At 37.1% G+C, this 25,986-nt stretch overlaps 1 protein-coding gene across 2 annotated transcripts in view; it reads left to right on the forward strand.

Moving 5' to 3' along the window:
- The window catches only part of GRIA2 (glutamate ionotropic receptor AMPA type subunit 2), a 184,561-nt gene that overhangs the window by 121,954 nt on the left and 36,621 nt on the right, over window positions 1–25,986 (forward strand). For both annotated transcript variants that reach the window (XM_070386423.1, XM_070386422.1), the window contains exons 7-12: window positions 15,770–15,937; window positions 16,202–16,306; window positions 17,747–17,857; window positions 19,647–19,853; window positions 20,343–20,713; window positions 25,100–25,298. In XM_070386423.1, coding sequence (XP_070242524.1) covers window positions 15,770–15,937; window positions 16,202–16,306; window positions 17,747–17,857; window positions 19,647–19,853; window positions 20,343–20,713; window positions 25,100–25,298 — 1,161 coding nt within the window. The remainder of the gene's footprint in view (window positions 1–15,769; window positions 15,938–16,201; window positions 16,307–17,746; window positions 17,858–19,646; window positions 19,854–20,342; window positions 20,714–25,099; window positions 25,299–25,986) is intronic.

Genomic DNA, 25,986 nt, shown 5'->3' on the forward strand with positions numbered 1-25,986 from the left:
GAGTGGGAGAAGTATTCTAGATATTTTGGGAGAAGGGGTGGGGATTTTCAGGAATTGGGCCACCACCAACTTCTTGATCTTTGATCATCAGCTTGGAACTGTCATGGCCCCTGAGGTTATGTCACTTAGCTTCCTGATGTGTTACAGTGAGTGTATACTGAGGCTCAAGGTCTAGTGCAGGTTGACTCAACTACCATCTTGGATCCAGTTAGTTCTAATCATGTCATATCCTGGGGCTATGTTGTTCTTTCAAATGTTGTGCCTGCCCCTTCCCTCCTGTTTCACCACTGTTCTTCTCCAGGCCACTCGGTGGCCCTCTATGCCTTTGGAGGAAAAGCTAGATGCATCCCTTTGACTCATGTGGCTGTACATACCCTGCCTTCCTCTTCTGGGCTCTTCCCTTGCTCCCTCTGCTTCACCTATGGTGGCCTTTCTACCCATTCTTAAGCACAGGAGACCTACCCCCCTCAGCACTGAATCTTCCTTCTTCCGGACTGTTCTCCCCTTCACATCCACAAAGCTAAGCCTCCTGCCTTCTATGGTCTTTATTCAGATGCCATCTCCTCCAGAAAGCTAGCAACAGGCTCTCTATTTAAAACTGCAATCTCCCCACCCATCAGAGTGTGTCCCATGCCCTTTCCCTGCTCCAGTTTTTTCTGTTTAATACCTCCTGGTGCACTGTATTCATAAAGAATTTATTCATTACTTTGTTAAATGCCTGGCTCCTTCAGCTTGAAAGTAAGTGCCTTGGAGGCAGGGGTTTTTGGTTGGTGTTTGTTTGTCCCCTGATTTTGTTTGTTCCTAGCTCCTAGAAGTAGGCCTGGCACAGAGAAGCTCTTTAGCAAAAAGGCTTTCTGAATGAACAAAGGAAAGCACCCTTAAGAGGCTCTTATTCCCAGATCTGTAAGCAAAAAAGGCTTCCTTTTTTGAGGGAATCATATGGAATTTAAAACCTGAGGGAGAGATAAGTATTAGAAGAAGGAAGGGAACATGACTCCCCACAAAGTCCCCAGTGCAAGGAAAATATAAATATTTCTGTAAGGCTGGAAGTTGAACAGAGGAGTTTTGAGGGAATTCTGAGAAAGAATACCTTATAGACATATATGTGCCTTGTTGACCTCTAAGGAATTATTTGTCTTATTCTGAGGGTTTCTCAGGTGGTGCTAGTGGTAAAGAACCCATCTGCCTGATGCAGGAGATATAAAATACTCAAGTTTGATAGCTGGGTCAGGAAGATCTTCTGCAGGAGGGCATGACAACCCACTCCAATATTCTTGCCTGAAGAATCCCCATGGACCAACCTGATGGGCAATGGTTTCATAGGGTCACAAAGAGTTGGACACAACTGAAGCAACTTCGCATGCATGAGAACAGCCAGAATGCCCTAGAGGAGAATGATGGCTATAGGTTTGATACACAAAGATTATGGGCTGCCCTGGTGACAACAGATCTCGGTGACAGGAGCTTTTAAGAAGATTTCAGGAGCAATCCAGACAATACCTGGTAGTTGTCTGAGTGGTGGTTGTGGCATGAGGAGGGAGGGAAATAAATGGATTTGTTACACTTGCCCGTTCTCTCCATTTCATTAGAAATAATAATTGCAAAAATCACAACCCTACATTTGTAATATATGAATATAAATTCAGTTGAGAGGTATTTGTGGATTGAAAACAAGATTCAGAAAGACATTCTGCATCCTTCTATATTATTAGCCCCACAGCTCATGCCCTGATTTGCACAGAGTAGGCACATAATAGAGATTTGTAGAAATGAAGTGGGATAAAGTGAAAAATAAGTCAATATTTTGAATATATCAAGACAGGGGGAAAGGAAAAAATAGGTAATTATCATTGCCATAAGATAGGGTTTAAATTTTTGTCCTGAGCATCTGTTGTGTTCCTTTACTCAGCTGTGGCAGAAAAGTAGTGTTATTTTGCTGGCTGAAATATAAAATTCTATAATAATCAGACCTGAACTATCATGGCACCTGGGTTTAAATGGGACAGTTGCAGTGAGCATTTTACCTTAAAAAAAAAAATGTTGACAAAGAGACAGATGATTCAGATGATTTGACACTATCTTAAAACTAATTTGCATACATTTCTGTTTTGAGATAGATTTTTGGTGTTTTCAGGGTCTTCAGCGACTTGCAATATATAACCATCCATTGTACCTTGTCACGTGGACACTTTGGACCTAGTTTGAATTGTGTCTGTTGGGACCTGCAGGTGTTAAGGAATTCAACATTGTGTGACATTGTGTGTCACCTTAAATAATGGCTTTCCTCCAAGAGTCCCATTTTACTTAGAAAAAGACTTAAAACAGGAATTCAAACTTTCTTAATTGTGAGCCATATTGAAAAATAGTATAATCACTTTGAGTTCAGTGATTAGCATCATGCATTAAATGTGCTGTGGTGGCTTCATGAAAATGATTCTGCTCCTTGAATGTTTTAACTGACCAAACTCACTGCTGGCACGTTGTCATCCCCTACAATGAATATTAAAGTATTTTTGACATGCAACAAAAAAGTTGCTTGACAAGATTTATCTTTTATGTTTTGTGGTTTAGGTTTAAAAAGTGTTTTTATAACTGAAATAAACTCAAATTAAAAATATATTGATAAAATCACATATTTTATAAAAAGTAGTGGAAATGATATATTAAACTATGGAGATACACATATTATACCAAGAAAAATGAAAATGCATTATCACTGTTTGAATTATAATGCATGATATCTGGGTTCATCTCATGTCCACATTTTTTCATCTGCAAAGGGAAGAAATGTCCATGATTGCTGAGATTTCTCCCAAATTTAATACCATGATTATGTGATATGCAAATTTAGGCACTGAAACCCATATGCTAATATTTGTAATTTTTGCCAAATTTATGACCCTCAAATAGCTCCTTCTTCTATCAAAGATTATAGTGACTTGTAGCTGGTCACCTCTGCTGAAATCAATTCTTAAATAACCCTGGAAAATATTGTTTTTATTGTTCAGACTACAAAAATAAGGAAATTTCACCTGTTAGAAGATTCCTAAGAAGTGAACAAGGTAAAATATCGGCCTCTAAGGAAAGTCTTTACCTACCGATGGGTGAATCAAAACCAGACAATGTGTTGATTTGAGTATGTTGTTTTCAATATATTCTTTTTAATTTCAAGAGTCTTTCTTCCCAGTGGATTAAAAACTTAATTTTATTATTCAAAGAAAATAATAATAGAAAAGATGTTCATTTTGGTTTCTTGCCAATGGAGCTGTCTTTTCACTCTTGGAAATGTGATACATCTTGTGTGCTTATAAAGACATTGCGTATTTATTAGTTTTCTAATTAAGACTTAAGGATAAATTTTAAAAAACCTTTGACTGTGTGGATCACACAAACTGGAAAACTCTTAAAGAGATGGGAATACTAGACCACCTTACCTGCTTCCTGAGAAACCTGTATGCAGATCAAGAAGCAACATTTAGAACCGGACTTGGAACAATGCACTGGTTCAAAATTAGGGAAAAAGTGTGTCAAGGCTGTATATTGTCACTCTGATTATTTAACTTGTATACAGAATACATCATGCGAAATGCTGGGCTGGATGAAACACAAGCTGGAATCAAGATTGCTGGGAGAAACAGCAATAACCCCAGATATGCAGATGACACCACTCTTATGGCAGAAAGCAACTAAGAACTAAAGAGCCTCTTGATGATAGTGAAAGAGGAGACTGAAAAAAAAGCTGGCTTAAAACTCAACAAAGAACTAAGGTCATGTAATCCGGTCCCATCATTTCATGGCAAATAGATGAGGAAACAATGGAAACAGTGAAAGACTTTTTTTCTTGGGCAAAATCACCGCAGATGTGACTGAAGCCATGAAATTAAAAGACGCTTGCTCCTTGGAAGAAAAGCTGTGACAAACCTAGACAAAATGTTAAAAAGCAAAAACATCCACCTCATTAGAACTGATTCAAATGTATTCTTTTTAATGGCTGAGTAATACTCCATTGTGTATATGTACCACAGCTTTCTTATCCATTCATCTGCTGTGGCGGATTCATGTTGATGTATGGCAAAACCAATACAATATTGTAAAGTAATTAGCCTCTAATTAAAATAAATAAATTTAAATTAAACATTTTTTTTTAAAAAAAAGCAAAAACATTAGTCATTATACCGACAAAGGTCTGTCTAGTCAAAGCTATAGTTTTTCTAGTAGTCATGCATGGATGTAAGAGTTGGACCATAAAGAAGCCTGAGTGCTGAAGAATTGATGCTTTTGAACTGTGGTGTTGGAGAAGACTCTTGAGAGTCTCTTGGACTGCAAAGAGATCAAACCAGTCAATCCTAAAGGAAATCAGTCCTAAATACTAAAGGACTGATGCTGAAGCTGAAGCTCCAATACTCTGGCCACCTGATACAAAGAGCTGACTCCTTGGAAAAGACCCTGATACTGGGAAAGATTGAAGGCAGTAGGAGAAGGGGATGACAGTGGATAAGATGATTGTATGACAACATTGACTCAGTGACATGAGTTTGAGCAAACTCTGGGAGACAGGGTAGGACTGGGAAGCCTGGCGTGCTTCAGTCCATGGGGTAGCAAAAAGTCAACCACAACTGAGCAATTAAACAACAATTAACACATTATTTTTAGAGCAGGTTTAGGTTCACAGCAAAATTGAGCAGAAGGTACAGAGATTTCCTATATGTACCCTGTTCCTATACCTCACAGCATCTTCCAATATCAACTTCCCTCACCAGAGTGATGCATGTGTTGGAATTGAGAAGCCAGGTTGACACATGGCTTGTAATTACCCAAGGTCCATAGTTTATGTTACCATTCACCTTTTTTTTCAGTTTGGTTTGTTTGTTTTGTTCAGGCTTTTCCCTACCACATTTCACGAGACTTAGTCTCAAAATGACTTTTGCCTATCTCCAAATAAAATCTACCCTTAGAGATGAAAATTCTTCGATCGTTGGCTTTTTCTTTTTTTCTAAAGTATGTAATCTGTGCCAATCTCAAAGGAGTGAGCAAGTTTCATAAATGCTTTTCTCTGTGCCACGTTTTATGTATGCTGTTATATGGAAGTGAATAAAATTAAAATCCAATATAAAAATAATCAAACTAAAGAAAAGCCCACTCACTCTTGGTCTTGTGCATTCTACAGGTTTGGATAAATAGATAATAGCATGCTTTCGTTGTTATTGTTTCATACAGAGCATTTCCGTGGCTCTAAAAGCCCTTTGCATTTCATTTATTTATCCCTCCTCCCACCACCAACACCTGGCCACCACTGACTGATCGTTTTACTATCTCCATAGTTACACCTTTTCCAGAATGTCATACAGTTGGAATTACATAGTGTGTACCCTTTTTTGATTGGCTTCTTACACTTCAGATCAGATCAGATCAGTCGCTCAGTCGTTTCCGACTCTTTGCGACCCCATGAATCGCAGCATGCCAGGCCTCCCTGTCCATCACCAACCCCTGGAGTTCACTGAGACTCACATCCATCGAGTCAGTGATGCCATCCAGCCATCTCATCCTCTGTCGTCCCCTTCTCCTGCCCCCAATCCCTCCCAGCATCAGAGTCTTTTCCAATGAGTCAACTCTTTGCATGAGGTGGCCAAAGTACTGGAGTTTCAGCTTTAGCATCATTCTTACACTTAGTCATTTACATTTAAAATTCCTCTGTGTCTTTTGGTGGCTCCGGAGCTCACTCCTTTTTAACTCTGATAATATTCTTTTGTCTTCATGTACCTCACATTATTTTTTTGTTTTGTTTTGTTTGCTTAACTTTTTTTAAATTTTTTTTAAATTTTATTTTATTTTTAAACTTTACAATATTGTATTGGTTTTGCCAAATATTGAAATGAATCCGCCACAGGTATACATGTGTTCCCCATCCTGAACCCTCCTCCTTCCTCCCTCCCCATACCATCCCTCTGGGTGGTCTCAGTGCACCAGCCCCAAGCATCCAGTATCGTGCATCGAACCTGGACTGGCGACTCGTTTCATACATGATATTATACATGTTTATTGAAGACTATCTTGGTTGCTTCCAAGTTTTGGCAATTATAAATAAAGCTGCTATTAATTAACATGTGTGGTGTTTTTTGAGTGGGCTTCATGTCTCAACTCCTTTGGGTAAACACCAAGGAGTGTGTTGGCTCGATTACATAGAAGTATGTTTAGTTTTGTAAGAAATGATCTGTCTCCCAAAGTAGCGGTACTGTTTTGCATTTCCACTGACAATGAGTGAGAGTTCCTGTTGTTCCAGTGATATTGGGTCTTAATGAAGATTCTGTGATTTTATTCAGTGAAGCTACAAAGGGCATGTATTTAAAAGGCTTTAGAGGAAAGTAGAGATGACCTTATCACAGACAGCTCTTTACCAGAGGGTAGACTTCAGTTGAATTCGAAATTAAGAGAAGTGAATAATTTTAAGTTTATAATGTATTTCTTTTTCTTTCTTTCTTTTTCTTTCCTATGGCTTTAGTTGATTTCAGGCCATTGCCAAGAAGCTTAAAGAAAAGAGAGACTTTGTAAACTTTCTTATAAGCTTAATTATTGTTCCTAGAGCTCATCATTTTTGACAATGTTAATAATTTTGTGATAAAGAAACTGAGAGTAATTATATTATGTGTTTCTCTAGGGAGATATCATTTAGTTTATAATGAAAGTGAAAGTGAAGTTGCTCAGTCGTGTCCAACTCTTTGCGATCCCATGGACTGCAGTCTACCAGGCTTCTCTGTCCATGGGATTTTCCAGGCAAGAATACTGTAGTGGGTTGACATTTCCTTCTCCAGGGGATCTTTCTGACCTAGGGATCAAACCCAGGTCTCCTGCATTGCAGGCAGACACTTTACCCTCTGAGCCAAAGTGTCTGCCTAGTTTATAATAATTTTACCTAAATAAATGATGCTATTTTTTAAATGGCTGTATAAAATGTATCGGACTATAAAACTTTTGACAGCCCAAAGTATGTTATACAAATGCTATTTTTATAGAAAGTAATTGATGTTAAAGAAAAATGTTAAATGGTTATTAGTTTGGGCAATGCTGACCAATCAAAGTAATTGGAATTTTTACTGCAGGATTTCTCAGGGCCTTTAATATGCCAACATGAAAATTATTTTCTGAACTTATTGGATCAGAGACTTATAGATCAGGATGGTGGTTTTCAAAACAGTGTAAAGACAAGCTAATTTTGTAACAAGATAGGTAGTAATAAAAGGAAAAAAGAAGGCAAACATGCAGGTCAATAACTTTGATTTTTAGTGTATTTTAAAACTCAAAATCCAACAGTCACAGTGTGCCTGGCCTCCAAACTTTCAGATCCAAAACTGGGACAGGCCAAGGCAAACCAGGACAGCCTGTCACCTCATTATCCCTGAAATGAAGAGATCGGGATTCAAATTCCACCTTTGCCATATATTTTTGTGACCCTGAGTAAAATATAACTTGATAACTGGTAATCTTCACCTACACCATTGGAATAAAAGTATTTGTTGCGTAGAGTTTTTTTTTTTTTTTTTTTTTAAGGTCTTTCTAGAAAACTACCAGCTCATGTTTGACACAGAGAGAACTAAGTCAACATGAATTCTTCCTTTTTCCCTCACTTACCTTTCCAACTCCACTATGACATAGAAGAGACATTGTTCTGCTTATCTCATTGATAAGAAACTTTGCACACAGACACTTTAATTAACTTGCTCAAGGCAACAGAGTAGTAAATGCTATAATCAGAGCTTGAGGCAGCTCTGATAGAGATCAGAAGATGCTGTATTAAATGCTTTCTAAACTATACTCAATTCAGTTTCAAGTGTCAAGGAAGATATGGAAATACCCATTCATAGGAAATTTTGTGACAGTTTCATAATACTAAAGCCTAGTACTTCCTTTTTGAATGATGTTTTGATTTTTTTCCCTATTTGTAAAGCACCATGCAGATAACATATGTTTCAGAATAGGTGCTGTCATTATGACCCATAAAATTTTATATTACAGTCTAGTTACCCTCTGTATTTTGTCACATTTTAAATGTATACAGAACTTCTTTTCATGTCATTTTGTTTTTTGACTATAAGATTAACATTTTCTGTTATCAGTGATTAGAGAAATGTGTTATTGAATAATATAACTATTGGGCAAAACAAACATGTTTAAAATGCATAGATCATTTTACTTTTGAAAAATGACTTTCAATAAAGATACACTTAAAATGAAATAAAAAGTGCATTTGGAAAACGGACTGTAAAAATGTTATGTTTCCCCAGATTTCTTCTTCAAGTGTGGATGGGAGTGATTGTGGCAGAGCACCACAGCATATAATGGCACCCTACTGAAATATAAATTTCCAAGTCAGCTGAGGAATTTCACAGAATATAAACATCAGGACAGAGATGATGCATTTGTTTTCAAGGAAGGAGATTGTTACATCGCCATCATGTTCCCTTCAAATTAATTTACATCTAGTTTAGTGAATGGTAGAATAAAATTGAAATATTTAACTATACAATCAAAAATGTGAACATATTTGCTGAGGAAAATAAATGAGCCACATATGCAGAACATAAACCAGAAGGAGCTCTGGATACAGAGGCTGTTGATTTTCTCTCAGCCCAGAATTGAGTCTATGATTGTGACTATTAATTTACAATGATAATAAGCTTGAGACTTGATTAGATTTGAACATTTGGTAAAGGGTGGAAGGATTTTTCTTCTTGGTGAGCTCATGCCCTGAATCATAATGGTAACATGCTGCGTGGACTGAAATGCTTTTAGTTGATTCAGCTTCATCTTATTTTTTAATGTAGTTCACCAGCATTTATAGACTCTGAAACATTTAGCGGATAACTTTATAGATTTCTCACAGTAGTATGAGCAGGGTGACTCAAGGAAGAGTTTGCCTTTTAACTATGATCGTAATTCCTGAATACAAACTATAATACTGGCTTCTGTTTCTAATTCAGTGACCTAAACTTCATCATAAGAATTAAACTAGCAACAGACAGATTGCTGTATAAGAAAGCAAACTAATCAATTTTTTTCCTCTAGGAGAATAGAGAGATGTGAGGCAGATAAAAGCTGTCATGATATTTCTATTTCTTCAAGAAGTCTTTTCTTAAATAGATATGATTTAAAGCAATGCTTTTGATATAATACAGATTTTTTAAAAGCTGCATGGATATTGTAGAGTACTTGGCAAGAAAATATCATCATGTATGTTTCCTCCTTCTTATTTTATTCTAATCATTTGTTTATTTTTTTCCCTTTTTTGTTGAAGGGATGCAATTATTTTTATTCTAATTTTCTGTTGAAAAATATTTAGTTGTAATGTTTTTCACTTATTTTAATTAGCTTGTATTGTTTGTATTGCTGCTGCTGCTACTGCTGCTGCTGCTGCTAAGTCGCTTCAGTCGTGTCCGACTCTGTGCGACCCCAGAGACGGCAGCCCACCAGGCTCCCCCATCCCTGGGATTCTCCAGGCAAGAACAATGGAGTGGGTTGCCATTTCCTTCTCCAATGCATGAAAGTGAAAAGTGAAAGTGAAGTCGCCCAGTCGTGTCCGACTCTAGCGACCCCATGGACTGCAGCCTACCAGGCTCCTCCGTCCGTGGGATTTTCCAGGCAAGAGTACTGGAGTGGGGTGCCATCGCCTTCTCCAGTTTGTATTGCTACATAATCGTTATTAATATAACTTTTTATTGTTTGCATAGTGAAAGTGAAAGTCGCTCAGTCATGTCCACCTCTTTGTGACCCCATGGACGATACAGTCCACAGAATTCTCCAGGTCAGAATATTGGAGTGGATAGCTATTCACTTCTCCAGGGGATCTTCCCAACCCAGGGATTGAACCCAGATCTCCTTAATTGCAGATGAATTCTTTGCCATCTGAGTCACCAGGGAAGCTAATGTTCACATAATGCTTCCACATATATGTTTCCACACATATGTTCACATATGCTTTCCACAGAAAGCATAGTTTTTAAACATTCTTTTATTCTCATAAACTTAGATTCCTTATAATTTTTGCACATTATGAATGATGCTGAAATTAATATCTTTGTATTTAAGTTCTCTGTATTTGAGAATGTTTTCTTAGGAGAGGCTCCCAGAAATTACATTTTCAATCCAGGAATATAGATGGCCTACATGGATGGGCTTTCCAGATAGCTCAGTTGGTAAAGAATCCACCTCCAGTGCATGAGACACTGGTTCGACTTCTGGGTTGGGAAGATCCCCTGGAGAAGGATAGGCTACCCACTCCAGTATTCTTGGGTTTCCCTGGTGGCTCAGCTGGTAAAGAATATGCCTGCAATGCGGGAGACCTGGTATCCCTGGGTTGGGAAGATCCCTGGAAAAGGGAAAGGCTACTCACTCCAGTATTCTGGCCTGGAGAATCCCATGGACTGTATGGTCCACGGGGTAGCCAAGAGTTGGACACGAGTGATTTTCACATGGATATATAACACAGTGTATTTTACTAATTTCTTCTTGTACAATTTGAAGGAAGAGGTTGCAGATTTGGGGGAAAAATAGAGATGGGTTTGATTTAGATCCATCTAGTAGGGGTATTTCCAGGAAACTAAAGTGCAGCCACCCAAGAGATAATGTAGATTTGTGAAGAAGGGCTCATGTATATCCCTGCAGTGGCATTGCTTAAGAAAATTTAGCAATAAATGTGTATATCTTACAACTAACAGCATCAGTCAGAGTCCTGTGGTCTCAAAATCATTTTCTTTTTCTTCTTTCCCTCTATCACTTTCCCATCAAATTTGATTCATTCATGTGATAAAATGAAACTAATTCAGCTAAACTTTTCATGAAAAAATTATAATAATAACTTCACACTCCTTTTTTAACACTAAAGATGTGATGTATTAAACAATTTCTAGATTCAGGGAGGTGGTAATTTGTACTACATAAGTTACTTTCTCATTTGCCTTATTGTAACATCTCTCATATTAAAAAATAAGCAAGAAAAATATCTATCAACCATTGGATCAATTTATAACACTAAATGGTATATTAGATTCTACACATGGATATCACCAGATGGTCAATACTGAAATAATTGATTATATTCTTTGTAGCCAAAGACAATGGCAACCCACTCCAGTGCTCTTGCTTGGAAAATCCCATGGACGGAGGAGCCTGGTAGGCTGCAGTCTATGGGGTTGCTAAGAGTCGGACACAACTGAGCGACTTCACTTTCACTTTTCACTTTCATGCATTGGAGAAGGAAATGGCAACCCACTCCAGTGTTCTTGCCTGGAGAATCCCAGGGACGGGGGAGCCTGGTGGGCTACTGTCTCTGGGGTCTCACAGAGTCAGACACAACTGAAGTGACTTAGCAGCCAAAGATGGAGAAGCTCTGTACAGTCAGCAAAAACAAGACCAGGATCTGACTGTGGCTCAGTTAATGAACTCCTTATTGCCAAATTGACTTAAATTGAAGACAGTAGGGAAAACCACTAGACCGTTCAGGTATGACCTAAATCAAATCTTGTGATTATACAATGGAAATGACAAATAGATTCAAGGGATTAGATCTGATAGAGTGCCTGAAGAACTATAGATGGAGGTTCATGACATTGTACAGGAAGCAGTGATCAAGACCATCCCCAGGAAAAAGAAGTGCAAAAAAGGCAAAATGGTTGTCTGAGGAGGCATTACAAATAGCTGAGAAAAGAAGAGAAGCCAAAGGCAAAGGAAAAAAGGAAAGGTATATCCATTTGCATGCAGCATTCCAGAGAATAGCAAAGAGAGATAAGAAAGCCTTCCTCAGTGATCAATGCAAAGAAATAGAGGAAAACACTAGAATGGGAAAGACTAGAATCACTTCAGAAAAATTAGAGATACCAAGCAAATATTTCATGCAAAGATGGGCACAATAAAGGACAGAAATGGTATGGACCTAACAGAAGCAGAAGACATTAAGAAGAGGTAGCAGAAATACACAGAAGAACTATATAAAAAAGATTTTCATGACCCAAATACCATGATTGTGTGATCACTCACCTAGACATCCTGGAATGCAAAGTCAAGTGAGTCTGAGAAAGCATCACTATGAACAAAGCTAATGAATGTGATGGAATTACAGTTGACCTATTTCAAATCTTAAAATATGATGCTGTAAAAGTGCTGCATTCAATATGCCAGCAAATTTGGAAAACTCAGTAGTGGCCACAGGATTCAAAAAGGTTATTTTTCATTCCAATCTCAAAGAAAGGCAATGCTAAGAACTGGGACGACCCAGAGGGAGGGTAGGGGAGGGAGGAGGGAGGAGGGTTCAGGATGGGGAACGCGGTATACCTGTGGCGAATTCATTTCAATATTTGGCAAAACTAATACAATATTGTAAAGTTTAAAAAAAAAAAAAAGTGTAGTCGTGTCCAACTCTTTGCGACCCCATGGACAGTAACCTACCAGGCTCTGGGGTCCATGGGATTTTCCAGGAAAGAATACTGGAGTGGGCTGCCATTTCCTTCTCCAGGGGATCTTCCCAACCCAGGGATTGAACCTGGGTCTCCTGCATTGCAGACAGACGCTTTACCGTCTGAGCCACTAGGGAAGCCCAAGAAAGTTCAAACTACCGCACAATTGCACTCAGCTCACACGCTAGGAAAATAATGCTCAAAATTCTTCGAGCTCGACTTCAACAGTACTTGAACTGTGAACTTCCAGACACTCCAGCTGGATTTAGAGAAAGCTGAAGAACCAGAGATCAAATTGCCAATATCCACTGGATCATCAAAAAAAGCAAGAGAATACCAGAAAACCTCTACATCTGCTTAATTGATTACGCCAAAGCCTTTGACTGTATGGATCACAATAAACTGCGGAAAATTCTTCAAGAGATGGGAATACCAGACCACCTGACCTGCCTCCTGAGAAATCTGTATGCAGATCAAGAAGCGACAGTTAGAACTGGACATGGAACAATAGACTGCTTCCAAATTGGGAAAGGAGTACGTCAAGTTTATATATTGTCACCCTGTTTATTTAACTTATATGAAGCCTATATCATGCAAAATGCCAGGCTGCATGAAGCACAAGCTGGAATCAAGATTGCCGGGAGAAATATCAATAACCTCAGATACACAGATGACACCACCCTTATGGCAGAAAGTGAAGAACTAAAGAGCCTCTTGATGAAAGTGCAAGAGGAGAGTGAAAAGCTGGCTTAAAACTCAGCATTCAAAAAGGAAGATCATGGCATCTGGTCCCATCACTTCATGCCAAATAGATGGAGAAACAATGGAAACAGTGAGAGACTTTATTTTGGGGGGCTCCAAAATCACTGCAGATGGTGATTGCAGCCATTAAATTAAAAGACAGTTTCTCCTTGGAAGAAAAGCTATGACCAGCCTAAACAGCATATTAAAAAGCAGGGACATTACTTTGCCGACAAAGGTCCATCTAGTCAAAGCTATGGTTTTTCCAGTAGTCATGTATGGATGTGAGAGTTGGATTATAAAGAAAGCTAAGTGCCAAAGAATTGATGCTTTTGAATTGTGGTGTTGGAGAAGACTCTTGAGAGTCTCTTGGACTGCAAGGAGATCCAATCAGTCCTTCCTAAAGGAAATCAGTCTTGAATATTCATTGAAAAGACTGATGTTGAAGCTGAAACTCCAATACTTTGGCCACCTGATGAGAAGAACTGACTCCTTGGAAAAGACCCTGATGCTAGGATAGATTGAAGGCAGGAGGAGAAGGTGATGACAGAGGATGAGATGGTTGGATGGCATCACCAACTCAATGGACATGAGTTTGAGCAAGCTCTTGGAGATGATGATGGACAGGGAAGCCTGGTGTGCTACAATCCATAGGGTCACAAAGAGTTGGACACAATTGATCAACTGAACTGAACTGAATGGTATATTGCAATTTTCTGTTAATATATATTTTCACTGCACTGGAAGGGAATGTGAATCCTGTAAAGATAGAATCTGTATGAAGATTTCTGACTTGCCTTCTTTGCTTCCTCCCTCTCTCTTTTTTCTTCCCTCCTTCCCTTTTTCCTTCCTTCTTCCCTGCTTCCCTTCCTTCTAAGTAAGTCTCTTAAGTGTGCCCAATGTGCCCTGAGCTCTGAGAATTAAGTGGTCACAAATAAGTTTTCTGCTTCCTTAGAGTAACTGTTCTAGTGGGGAGAAGAGATCAATTAGACAAAGAATACATGAAGAAGATACTCAGATACTGGCAGTGAATATGAAGGCAATAAACAAGGTCACATGAAAGAAAGTGATCGAGGGTGGACTGGGCATGAAGGGCACTGCTGAGGAAGTCACGTTTGAGCACCTGGATGTAATTTAAAGCCATAGAATGAATGACATCACATAGAGAGAGCAAGGAGGGTTGGTGTGAAAACTTAGAAAATTTGTCTTAATAAATGTTCCTGTGAAAGAAACAGAAAAAGATGATGGAAATTGAAGGGGTATAGGAACCTAATAAGCAGTTATCTATTACCTTTCATCATCATCATCATTATTATGATCATCACCCACCTATCTATTTAATCTACCTACCTATGTATTTCTTTCCTCCTTATTGGTAGTAGGAGATATTGGAGCAGTGGATTTGCTATTAGAGATGATCCAATAGAGAAAAAAGGCTGGTGTGAGGTGTTGACAGTATATCTGCAGAAAAAAAAATGTCCTCAAGAGGATGAGAGAGGTGGGATCAGTGTGATACTGTGGTTTTCCCCCCAGCTTCATTGTACTTGTTACCTAAAGATTAATACTGAATAAAGAAATTTTCTCGGCAGTCACTAAAGCTTTTATGTTAAAATTTGATTTATCATTACTGACAGCAGCATCATACCTTGATTCATGGTAGTATATACACAGGGGGCTTCCCTGGTAGCTCAGCTGGTAAAGAATCTTCCTGCAATGCAGGAGACCCTGGTTCAATTCCTGGGTCAGGAAGATCCCTTGGAGAAGGGATGGGCTACCAATTCCAGTATTCTTGGGCTTCCCTGGTGGCTCAGATGGTAAAGAATCTGCTTGCAATGCAGGAGACCCGAGTTTGATCCCTGGGTTGGAATACTTAGCCAGCCCATGATGATGCTTAGTTATTTTCTGTAGTAGTTACTTCATGTAGTAGTTATTTTCTGTTTGACCCTCAGCTCCTTAAATAATCCTGCTGCCCCACTGAGATCTGAATATCATAAGCTTGAAACCAATATTATCATAGATTATTGAAGCATGAGGGGACATAGAAATCATGAAGTGTGGTGGTTCTTCTCATTGATTATCGTGATCACCTAGGGAAGTTTAAAAACAAACACTCCAAAGATAGAACACTGTGGACTATTTGAGCATCACTAGGATGGAATTAGAGAGCAAAGATCCTGAAATTAATCAGTATTCTTCCCATATTTCCAGTTGAATCTTTCTTCAGACAGTGGAGAAATATTGTTTTGTTAAGTTCATAATTCCATGTATCACCAAATCAGACCATAAAGTGATACTGCAATGAGAAACTAGTTGGAAAAATGAAAACTCAACACAACCAGAAAACATCAACCTGAAATAGATGAGATGCTAATATAACTGAAATGTTTAGAATCAAGGGGACAATCCATAGTTCCAATATTCTATACTACTCCTCTTAGATTCTGAGGGTTCTATAAGTAGAAATTGTGTCTAAATTCTTGGACTCTGATGTGGCATGTATGGTGGGCAACTGGAATTCTGTTAGCCAGTGCACAGGAAGTCATTGAATTTTCTCCCATTCTTATGAAATGTGTGATACTTTTCAGTATACTTCTGCTCTGACATATGACGCTGTTCAAGTGATGACCGAAGCTTTTCGAAACTTACGGAAGCAGAGAATTGAAATCTCCAGAAGGGGAAATGCAGGAGACTGTCTGGCAAACCCAGCGGTGCCCTGGGGACAAGGTGTAGAAATAGAAAGGGCCCTCAAACAGGTCAGTCACTCAAAATGATTGCGATGCAACTTAAGGGTGGCCACTATTTTTTTTTCCTGCTGAATTAGTCATTCTTATCTTATACCTTCTGTCTTATGTAGAGGGAATATTATTTCCTATCTACACAAAGGTAGGTTGAAGAAAAAAAAGAAAACGAATGAGTGTCATTTTCTTGACTTGCATACTGGGAGAGTCCTCTGGTCGACCAGTTTGTGTCTGGTTGAAGTGAATTTATAACTGTATCCTTTCCCATTTCCTCATTAGGTGCAGGTTGAAGGTCTTTCAGGAAATATCAAATTTGACCAGAACGGAAAAAGAATAAATTATACAATTAACATCATGGAGCTTAAAACGAATGGGCCCCGAAAGGTAAATCATTAGTGAATTGAGGGCTTTCTGTCTGTGTGAGGAGGTGGGTTAGTGGACCCACCACCTCATCTTCCAGAGTCCTGGAGACATGTATTCACATAGATGGACTCCACAACTCCAGAAACGTATATTTTAAAATCTATGGAGAACAGTGTGGAGATTCCTTAAAAAACTGGAAATAGAACTGCCTTATGATCCAGCAACCCCACTGCTGGGCATACACACTGAGGAAACCAGAAGGGAAAGAGACACATGTACCCCAATGTTCATCGCAGCACTGTTTATAGTAGCCAAGACATGGAAGCAACCTAGATGTCCATCAGCAGATGAATGGATAAGAAAGCTGTGGTACATATACACAATGGAGTATTACTCAGCCATTAAAAAGAATACATTTGAATCAGTTCTAATGAGGTGGATGAAACTGGAGCCTATTATACAGAGTGAAGTAAGCCAGAAGGAAAAACATAAATACAGTATACTAACGCACATATATGGAATTTAGAAAGATGGTAACAATAACCCTGTGTACGAGACAGCAAAAGAGACACTGATGTATAGAACAGTCTTATGGACTCTGTGGGAGAGGGAGAGGGTGGGAAGATTTGGGAGAATGGCAATGAAACATGTAAAATATCATGTATGAAACGAGATGCCAGTCCAGGTTCGATGCATGATGCTGGATGCTTGGGGCTGGTGCACTGGGACGGCCCAGAGGGATGGTATGGGGAGGGAGGAGGGAGGAGGGTTCGGGATGGGGAACACATGTATACCTGTGGTGGATTCATTTTGATATTTGCAAAACTAATACAATTATGTAAAGTTTAAAAATAATAAAATAAAATTGGAAGAATAAAAAAATAAATAAATAAAAAAAATAAATAAAATAAAATCTTTTTCTAAATAAAATATATTTCTGGTAAGTAATACTGAAACAATTTTAAAATAACTATGAATAAAACAATTATACAGTTTTTTTTTGTTTTTTTTTTTAGACAGAGGTAGAAAGAGTTTAATGAGAAGAAAAAGAACTATAGCTGAAAGATTATGGTTCTGGAGACCAGACATAGCCGGTGAAATGTGCATGTAACTTTCAAGTCAACATTTTTTTTCTTCTGTTATGGCTAAAATGCCATTGTTTGAATTTTATGTTTCTATATGATCACTCCCATGAAAATTACCTTTGGGGAATATGAAAAGTGAACATGAAGAGACAATCTGTTTTTTTGCAGTGCCTTTCTTGATTTCACATACCTAAAAGATATATGTCTTTTTTCTTCTCTGATTGCCATGGCTAGGATTTCCAAAGCTGTGTGTTTAGGACAAGTCTAGTTAGGATAGGTGTAATTTCAGATTCAGACATGGGTTTGAAAATAACTCAGTGCTTTGGTAATAGAAAGGCCGTGTATCCAAGTGCACTCTTTCTGTGTCCTTTTTCAGATCGGATACTGGAGCGAAGTTGACAAAATGGTTGTTACCCTCACTGAACTCCCTTCTGGAAATGATACCTCTGGGCTTGAGAATAAGACTGTTGTTGTGACTACTATTTTGGTAATTAGCTACATATGCCTGTTTGACATTATTTTTTCTTAAGAAAAACATCTGCCAACTAGTATTTCTGCTTATACTTTAGGACAATAACTGATATGGTGATATTTTTGAATGTTTCAGTCATTCATTGCATGTTTTTCTGTTTAAAGGGATCACCAACGAGCTAAAGCATTCAAAATATTTCCTCTCCACTTCAAGAATGAACTTTAGCTTTATAGATAATTCATAACCTGGTGTTTGGGGCTTCCCAGGCAGCTCAGTAGAAAAGAATCTGCTTGCCAGGAGTTTCAGGAGATGTGGGTTTAATCCCTGGATAGGAAAGATGTCCTGGAGGAGGAAATGGCAACCCACTCCAGTATCCTTGCCAGGATATAATCCCATGAACAGAGGAGCTTGACGGGCTACAGTGCATGGGGTCACAAAGAGTCAGACGTGACTGAGCGATTGAGCATGCATGCAATGTGGTGCTTACATGTGTGAAAAATGGGGAAAGTCTGGAAGAGCCTTCCTTGTATTCCATCAATGTTTCGTTTTTCCACTTCCACACTATTCTGGGTCCATTCTGTCCTTACATTTGTTACATGGCTCTATAATGGTATCAGTTCTGTCCTTACATTTGTTATTAATACATGGTTTAATGTCAGCTTCTCTCTCTTCCTATGGAAAGGGGAACTTCTGAAAGACAAGGGTGATCTCCTTTGTTTTTAACCCCAAGTCTCCACATAGTAATTGGCACGTAGCTAGTGCTAAGTAAATGTATGTTGGATGGAGTGACAGTATTGAACTGGATCTTGAACATTGAGGCTCTGGATAGATGATTGGGAGACGTAGGTCATCATGACAAGCTGTTGATATAATAAAATGGAGGAAATGAAATGGGGTTCACTAATAGTGTAGGATTTTGCAACAAAATAGCCTTATTTTGTTTTACTAATCTGTGATGCAGTGAATTGGTGGGATTCATTATGGTAACAATATTGAGAAGAAAATATAGTTAGGCTAGTAAGGGATTTGAATAAGAACATTAGTTGGCACTTTGAAAGTCTTAATAAATGTAAGCTAGGTATTTGAGGATTTTTGTCTTAATCATGCTATTGAGAACTATCTCACTGGGTCCCACATATGCTTAGTGCCACTTTCCAGTGGAGAAATTAGGCTGATGTTACGACATTTTTTCATGCTTCTTCTTTCTGATGTTTAAAGAGGAATGCTACTCTCTAGCTATCTGTGTAGCATAATTCTAGGATATTATCTCATAAAGGAAATTTGATCTTAAGTCTGAGAGGATAGCATCTGTAATCACCATAGCAACAACTCTTTCAGTCTGCACATCACTGCCCATGGACCTGATTAGAACATGAACCTTATCCTTGAACTAGTAGTGATACAGGGTTTTGGGTGAATGATGGTTCTTTGGAATCAAGGTAGCCCTAATTTAGAACAAGACAGTGGTGAATCCAGAGTTAACTGAAACAGATGTTGAGCCACATTATTTTTCAGCAAGCCCTAAGAATTACAAACATGACATGGGGATATACTAACTTTTGAGTCTCTTGTTTACTTGGTATGGCCAGGTACAAGCCATATTAATGAAATATAATGAAAGATATATGAGAATCTTTGTTCAGAAATGTTATTATTAATTTTCTTCATATTTTCCACTATCTGTATTCTACAATGTCTCTAACAGGTAATAATTAAAAATAATTAAACCAGAAGATTTGAATCAATGAGAGCAGATAATTAATATAGCTGTCTTGATCACCTAAAGTGCTTTCTTTCTGTATAGGAATCCCCCTATGTTATGATGAAGAAAAATCATGAGATGCTTGAAGGCAATGAGCGATATGAGGGCTATTGTGTTGACTTGGCTGCAGAAATCGCCAAACACTGTGGGTTCAAATACAAGTTGACCATTGTTGGGGATGGCAAGTATGGGGCCAGGGATGCAGACACGAAAATTTGGAATGGGATGGTTGGAGAACTTGTATATGGGGTAAGTACCACTCTTCTTACAGATAAAATCATTCCATTTGAACTCTTGTTGAGGGAATGCTGAACTTCCATGCAGAGTACCAACATCTGAGGTTGTTGGTTTCCCACATTACTCTAGGAATACTGTCTTGTTTCCTTGTAAACATTTGAAGATGAAGGATGAAGTCAGAAGCAGACATGCAAATGGAGACAGGCTTCATCTGTCTTGAAGCCTATGGGCCATATGCATTTTTCAAAGATCGCAAAGGCATGGATACAGATGTAGTTCTCATAATCAAGCCAAATGGGTGTTCTCTGTATTTATTGAAAAGGAGGCATATTTGGGGAACAAACTGCTTTTCTTCTGTTTATTATTTCCTGGGACTCCACCAGGGAAATATTCATTCCCATATCCTGATTTCCTGTCCTACCCATTGATCCAATAGCATAACTATGATTCCTTCCTGACTGGGAGTCCTGGTTCTATTATTGTCCTTTGTTTCCCTTGCAGAAAGCTGATATTGCAATCGCTCCGTTAACCATCACCCTTGTGAGAGAGGAGGTGATCGATTTCTCAAAGCCCTTTATGAGCCTCGGGATCTCTATCATGATCAAGAAGCCTCAGAAGTCCAAACCAGGAGTGTTTTCATTTCTTGATCCTTTAGCCTATGAGATCTGGATGTGCATTGTTTTTGCCTACATTGGGGTCAGTGTAGTTTTATTCCTGGTCAGCAGATTTAGCCCCTACGAGTGGCACACTGAGGAATTTGAAGATGGAAGAGAAACACAAAGTAGTGAATCAACTAATGAATTTGGGATTTTTAATAGTCTCTGGTTTTCCTTGGGTGCCTTTATGCAGCAAGGATGCGATATTTCGCCAAGGTTGGTTACTCGCCTGCTTCAACTTTGTGCATTTTAGGTCTCGAGTGGACATTCATGGTGTTTATGAATTCACTGTAAAGACGTTAGCAGCTGCCGGCTGTCTGTCCAAGCAGTGTAAGACTCTTAAGGACAGACTTTTAGGCATCGGCGTAAGCCTGTGAAATATTTGAGCAACGTTCTTTGAATGTTGGTCCTGTATTTCCCTGGTGAAATTGTACACACCATGGAGAGGCTATAAAATGCATAAGGTTCCTATGATTACATGCCTTCTTGGAGGGGTACCGTGTTTTTGCTGCATATTCTCATTTTACAGTCATCTGTGTGTTGATCCACAGACCTGTATTTGGGAAAATGGGCAACATTACTTACTAACTAAAAAGCGACAAAACTTCATTTCACACATCCCATCTTTTTGTTGTTGTTGTTGTTATTAGCTCATGGAAATGATATGGGAGAAATATTTACAGAATTTGTTTTTTAAAGGTTAGGTTGCTGAGTTGAAAAGAATGTATGATAAAATATTTTCCAAGTATCTAAAAATAAATAGTTGGGATGATGACTACTTATTCATTACAAATATTTGTGCCATATTAAATAGTAATGCACACAGGATGGAATAAATTCATACACCTCCAGTTACATGATATTTTAATTCCTGCCCTATAATGCCTAAATAGAATAAATATATCACAAAACACACATTGCCTTTGTGCATGTTGCATACATAAGTCAGAATAATAGCCATGTCTGGTTCTTTAGAGGTACTTTTCCTGATGTGATTAGTTTCACATTTAAAGCCTAAATGATTATTGATCTACTGGGGCATTTTAATTTGGGTTCAATTACCCTCCTTTGATTCTATGGGATATCTTAATAACTAGTAGAGGCAGTGGCTGTTTAAATGCTATTTCATTACTGCTAGTTTTTGAGCATTTGGGGGCTGAGAATAATTAATTTCAAAAAACTATATGTGAAACTCAAAAAACATTTTGTATCTTTTACAGTCTTTTTGTTTACTCCCCCAGGGAGGTAAAGGAAATATATCATGTTTGCAGAAAGTATCAATAACTTACTTTTCCAATAGTATGGAATGTCTTTATGAACTTTGTGGATCTGAAACTCTTAATTCCATCAAGCTTTCTGTGGCCTCTCTATGGAACTGCACTATATTACAACCAAACCAAGGGTATTTGCACTGCATATAGAGAGAGACATAATTTTCACACATAATGTATGATAATAATTATCATATATCATATATTTATGATTATGATGATCTGTGATAAAACAAGATTCATAGTTCTGTCTCTATATTTAGTTTATCTGATTTACATTAAAGACATAAAGAGAAGTGTCTAATGATGAAAAAGAAAAATACTAACCAGATTGGAATCTCAGAGAACATTCTGGCTCATAAGCAATAAAGAAATGATTCGTCTTTGGAAAGAAGGTTACTGAAGTTTGATGTTACCATAGCCCTGAGATATAAGGCAATTATCCTAGAGTTCCACAAACTTTCCTCTGCCTTGTGAATAAGCAGGAGAAACGTATGAAGTTTCATTATGACGTAGGACATGCTGACCTAGGTTCTGATTGATGAGCTCCCAGGTTTGTTTGCCTTGCTCCTTATCTATCAGGTCTCTGAAGGTCACTCTTGTGGGTGTCCAGTGCTTGTCGAGGAGCAAAAACACATTTACACATAGGGGCTGGAGTACAAGCCACATTTAACACATTTAACCCTGTGTTTTTCCAGGGTCCACCGTGACATATTGACATTCAAATTTTAACCAAGCCTGCTTCCTAAAATATAACCATTTTTATTTGCTTATGGTTTCAGTCATGAATCATGACTCACTACATTTTCACATGTAATAATTTTTATTTCCTGGTAAGATATATCAATTTTAGATAACATGTCTCCTTGTTATCTTTTATTTGCCATGGGATATATATGTATAGACATATACATATATATGTAAGGAGAATTCACTTTATTAAAATTTTTTCAGCATATGAACCTTTCAATTTATGGCTATATGTGCATTTGATAATTGAACATGCTGCCTAATATTGGAAAATGTAAGGATTTTTTTTAAAGGAACCAAGCTATCATATTTTAGAATACAATGATGATAATTCTAGGAAAGGATAGAGCAGCTTAGTATCTAAAATAATATTAATAGTAATGCATGAAATGCACAGATCACTTTACATATGCTCTTTAAATACTTTTAAAGATATTTATCATCTTTTTCTCAATAAAATATGGTAAAGAACTATTTTATTTATATGAATAGAATACATTGAAATTTTAATCTAGAATGATTACATGAAGTGAATTGGTCATTGCCTGAAATTAGGTTTAGAGTGTAACTGTAGTTTTGTGAAGACTATGACCACAGAATTATGAGAGCAAAAAGTTGCAAAGTTAACTCTTATTCTTTGGCTTACTTCTGTTTTATCCCCCAATATCCTTAAGTGATTCAAATGATTAAAAGATTTCATTGTTATTTAATACACATGAGAAAAATGATAGAATATGTATATATATTTGCTGCTTTAGTGAAGACACTGAGAGATGAAAGTTTTGTTTTTAATGAGAGAAATCATTTTTATCTGTCACCATAAAACATAACGTTTAATTTGCTCCTCTACTTAAAATTTCTCAGGAACTCATTCAGAAGCTTTAGTTCATCCTTGGAAAACACTTACAAGTAAATAATTAATTGCTCAATAATTTTCTGTTTTGAATGATGCACAAGTTATATACATTTTGGGGGTTATCTTGCATACTTCAAAAAATGAGCATATTTAATTAAATATGACATAAATACTAGATTAGGGAGCAGCATTATGTCTTTAACTTGTGTTTATCTTACAACTGAAACACAATGATTTATAAAAATGATTCTAAAATATATTGCAAATAAACCTACAATGTATACTGTCCAAGGCAATGAGATCCATTTTAAGGGCTTAGACTGAATCTGCCCTCTTAAATACAAGGTACATGAGAACATGTGAGAATTAACTTTTTCCATTCTATCATATTTGTTTAATTTTTTGCATCTCTTAGATACTGGTAAAGGCTCTTAATCATATTGTTTTTATTTTTCATTGATTGTGCAGTTTCTTTTTCTCTTTTATTTTAGCAGCAAATGCTTTTATTTAAAAAATCTTTACTTGTAGCTTCACTGCTTTTCTTCACTTCTCGAGTAGTTTATTATACAAATGTTACCTGATAATTGATATAGTATCTGTGTTTCGTCAAAAGGTGTATTTCTTATTATTAACTGTGAAGAAATTTAGTTTAGGTCTTAAATTGGTACATTTTCATAATTTAAAGTTTTAAAAGTGTTACCTCTTCACTATAGAAGGATTTATTGTTAGACATAATAGAGTTATTATCAAAAGAGAAAATATATTGTTTTTTTTAAATATTACTCAAATACCTTTATATGTGGAACCCCACAAAATCTTACCAAATAAAACCCTATATATCTACTTCTGTATCTACATATTTATACTTATCTATTTCTATACCTACATCTATACTTATCTATCTAGGGTTTAAAGTAAATCAAGCTTTTGAAAAGTATTTTATGTAAGAATTTATGGTCACATAATATTTCTATTTTTATTATTTTTCAAACTAGAAATTTATATTTTGGCAAACTTTTAAATGTCTGATTTGTTTTCTTTCAGTTTTCTTTTTTCCTTAAGCAGGAGGCACAAAGGAACAGGGATAAAACAGTTCATGCCTGAAGCATCAGATTTTTATTTGTTAAGAATTATATTTTGTGTCATACTCTGTAGTATCATTTTTTTCCATTTCTATCCTGTACTATTTCTAAAATCTATGTTTATGCACATACAAAATCCTAATGAAATTTTGGACCTTTTTTGAGGGTTTTGAAACTTCATTGGAAGGATTAAATGGAGGGTTTCTTTGGTGTTTAAAGCCATATCTATGGTGCATACTTTTATTTTTGATATTTGATTTTGTTTGTCAGCATTTTTCAGAGTTTTGCTGTTAATCTTAGATTCTCTTCTTTGTTTAATTATATCATGAGTGGATAAAATATTATAAGCATTGGATAGATTATTCACACATTTCTTGAAATTGCCTGTTACATGTAGCCATAATAACTGTGAAAGAATTTCAGGAATCTAAAGTTTTGCCTCTGGATAGCTCATCAGATCTAGTGAATCTGTAATCCTTGCCCAGAAAGTTTAATAATTTTAAGTTTCATGAACTAGCTGATATATTGAAAAATATGAAATCAAATATTTCCCTATAAATCAATATTTGCATAATACTGCTAACTTGTTTCCTTATGAGGTCATTCATTTCACTTTACAAATCCATTTCGTACTTGTTATCAGATCCCTGTCTGGGCGCATTGTTGGAGGAGTGTGGTGGTTCTTTACCCTGATCATAATCTCCTCCTACACGGCTAACCTAGCTGCCTTCCTGACTGTAGAGAGGATGGTGTCTCCCATCGAAAGTGCCGAGGATCTTTCTAAGCAAACAGAAATTGCTTATGGAACATTAGACTCTGGCTCCACCAAGGAATTTTTCAGGGTAAGAGATTCTGCTTCATAAGTTCTTGTTTTGGTCTTACAGTTGAACCAACCTGAACTCTGTGCCTCCTTGCCTCTCCCATGGTCTATACAAAGGTGCCATGTGAAAGTTACTTCCGTCTCTGTCTCTAATTCTATTTTTGTTCCTCTTTTTTCATTTGTATTTTATATTGGAGTATAGTTGATTTACATGTTGTGATAGTTTCAGGTTTACAGCAAAGTGATTCAGTTATACATATACATGTATCTATTCTTTTTCAAATTCTTTTCCCATTTAGGTAATTAAAGAATACTTGAGTGAAGTTCCCTGTGCTATACAGTAGGTTCTTGTTGTTTATCAAATTTACATATAGTAATATATATCTATTAATCCCCAAATCCCAATTTATCCCTCCTCTCCACCTTACCCTTTGGTAACCATACGTTTGTTTTCTATTTCTGTTCTTAACCTTTTCTCTACCCCTCTACCCTCCCTACCCCTATAATTGGCACTATCTATTTTTATTGATTCCTGACTCTTTTGGAGAAAAACACTATGTTGTAAAGAAATCTAGTTTTTATAAAAATTGATTTTCCTTTTGGGACAAAAATGAAGCAAAATCTAGTTAAAATTAAATTATTATTTTTAAAAGAAAATGGTGTTATAGTTTGCTTTATGTTAAATAAGCTTGACTGTCAATTATCTTACA

This window comes from Bos mutus, chromosome 17 (genome assembly GCF_027580195.1).
Source record: "Bos mutus isolate GX-2022 chromosome 17, NWIPB_WYAK_1.1, whole genome shotgun sequence".
Classification (NCBI taxonomy): Eukaryota; Metazoa; Chordata; class Mammalia; order Artiodactyla; family Bovidae; genus Bos; species Bos mutus.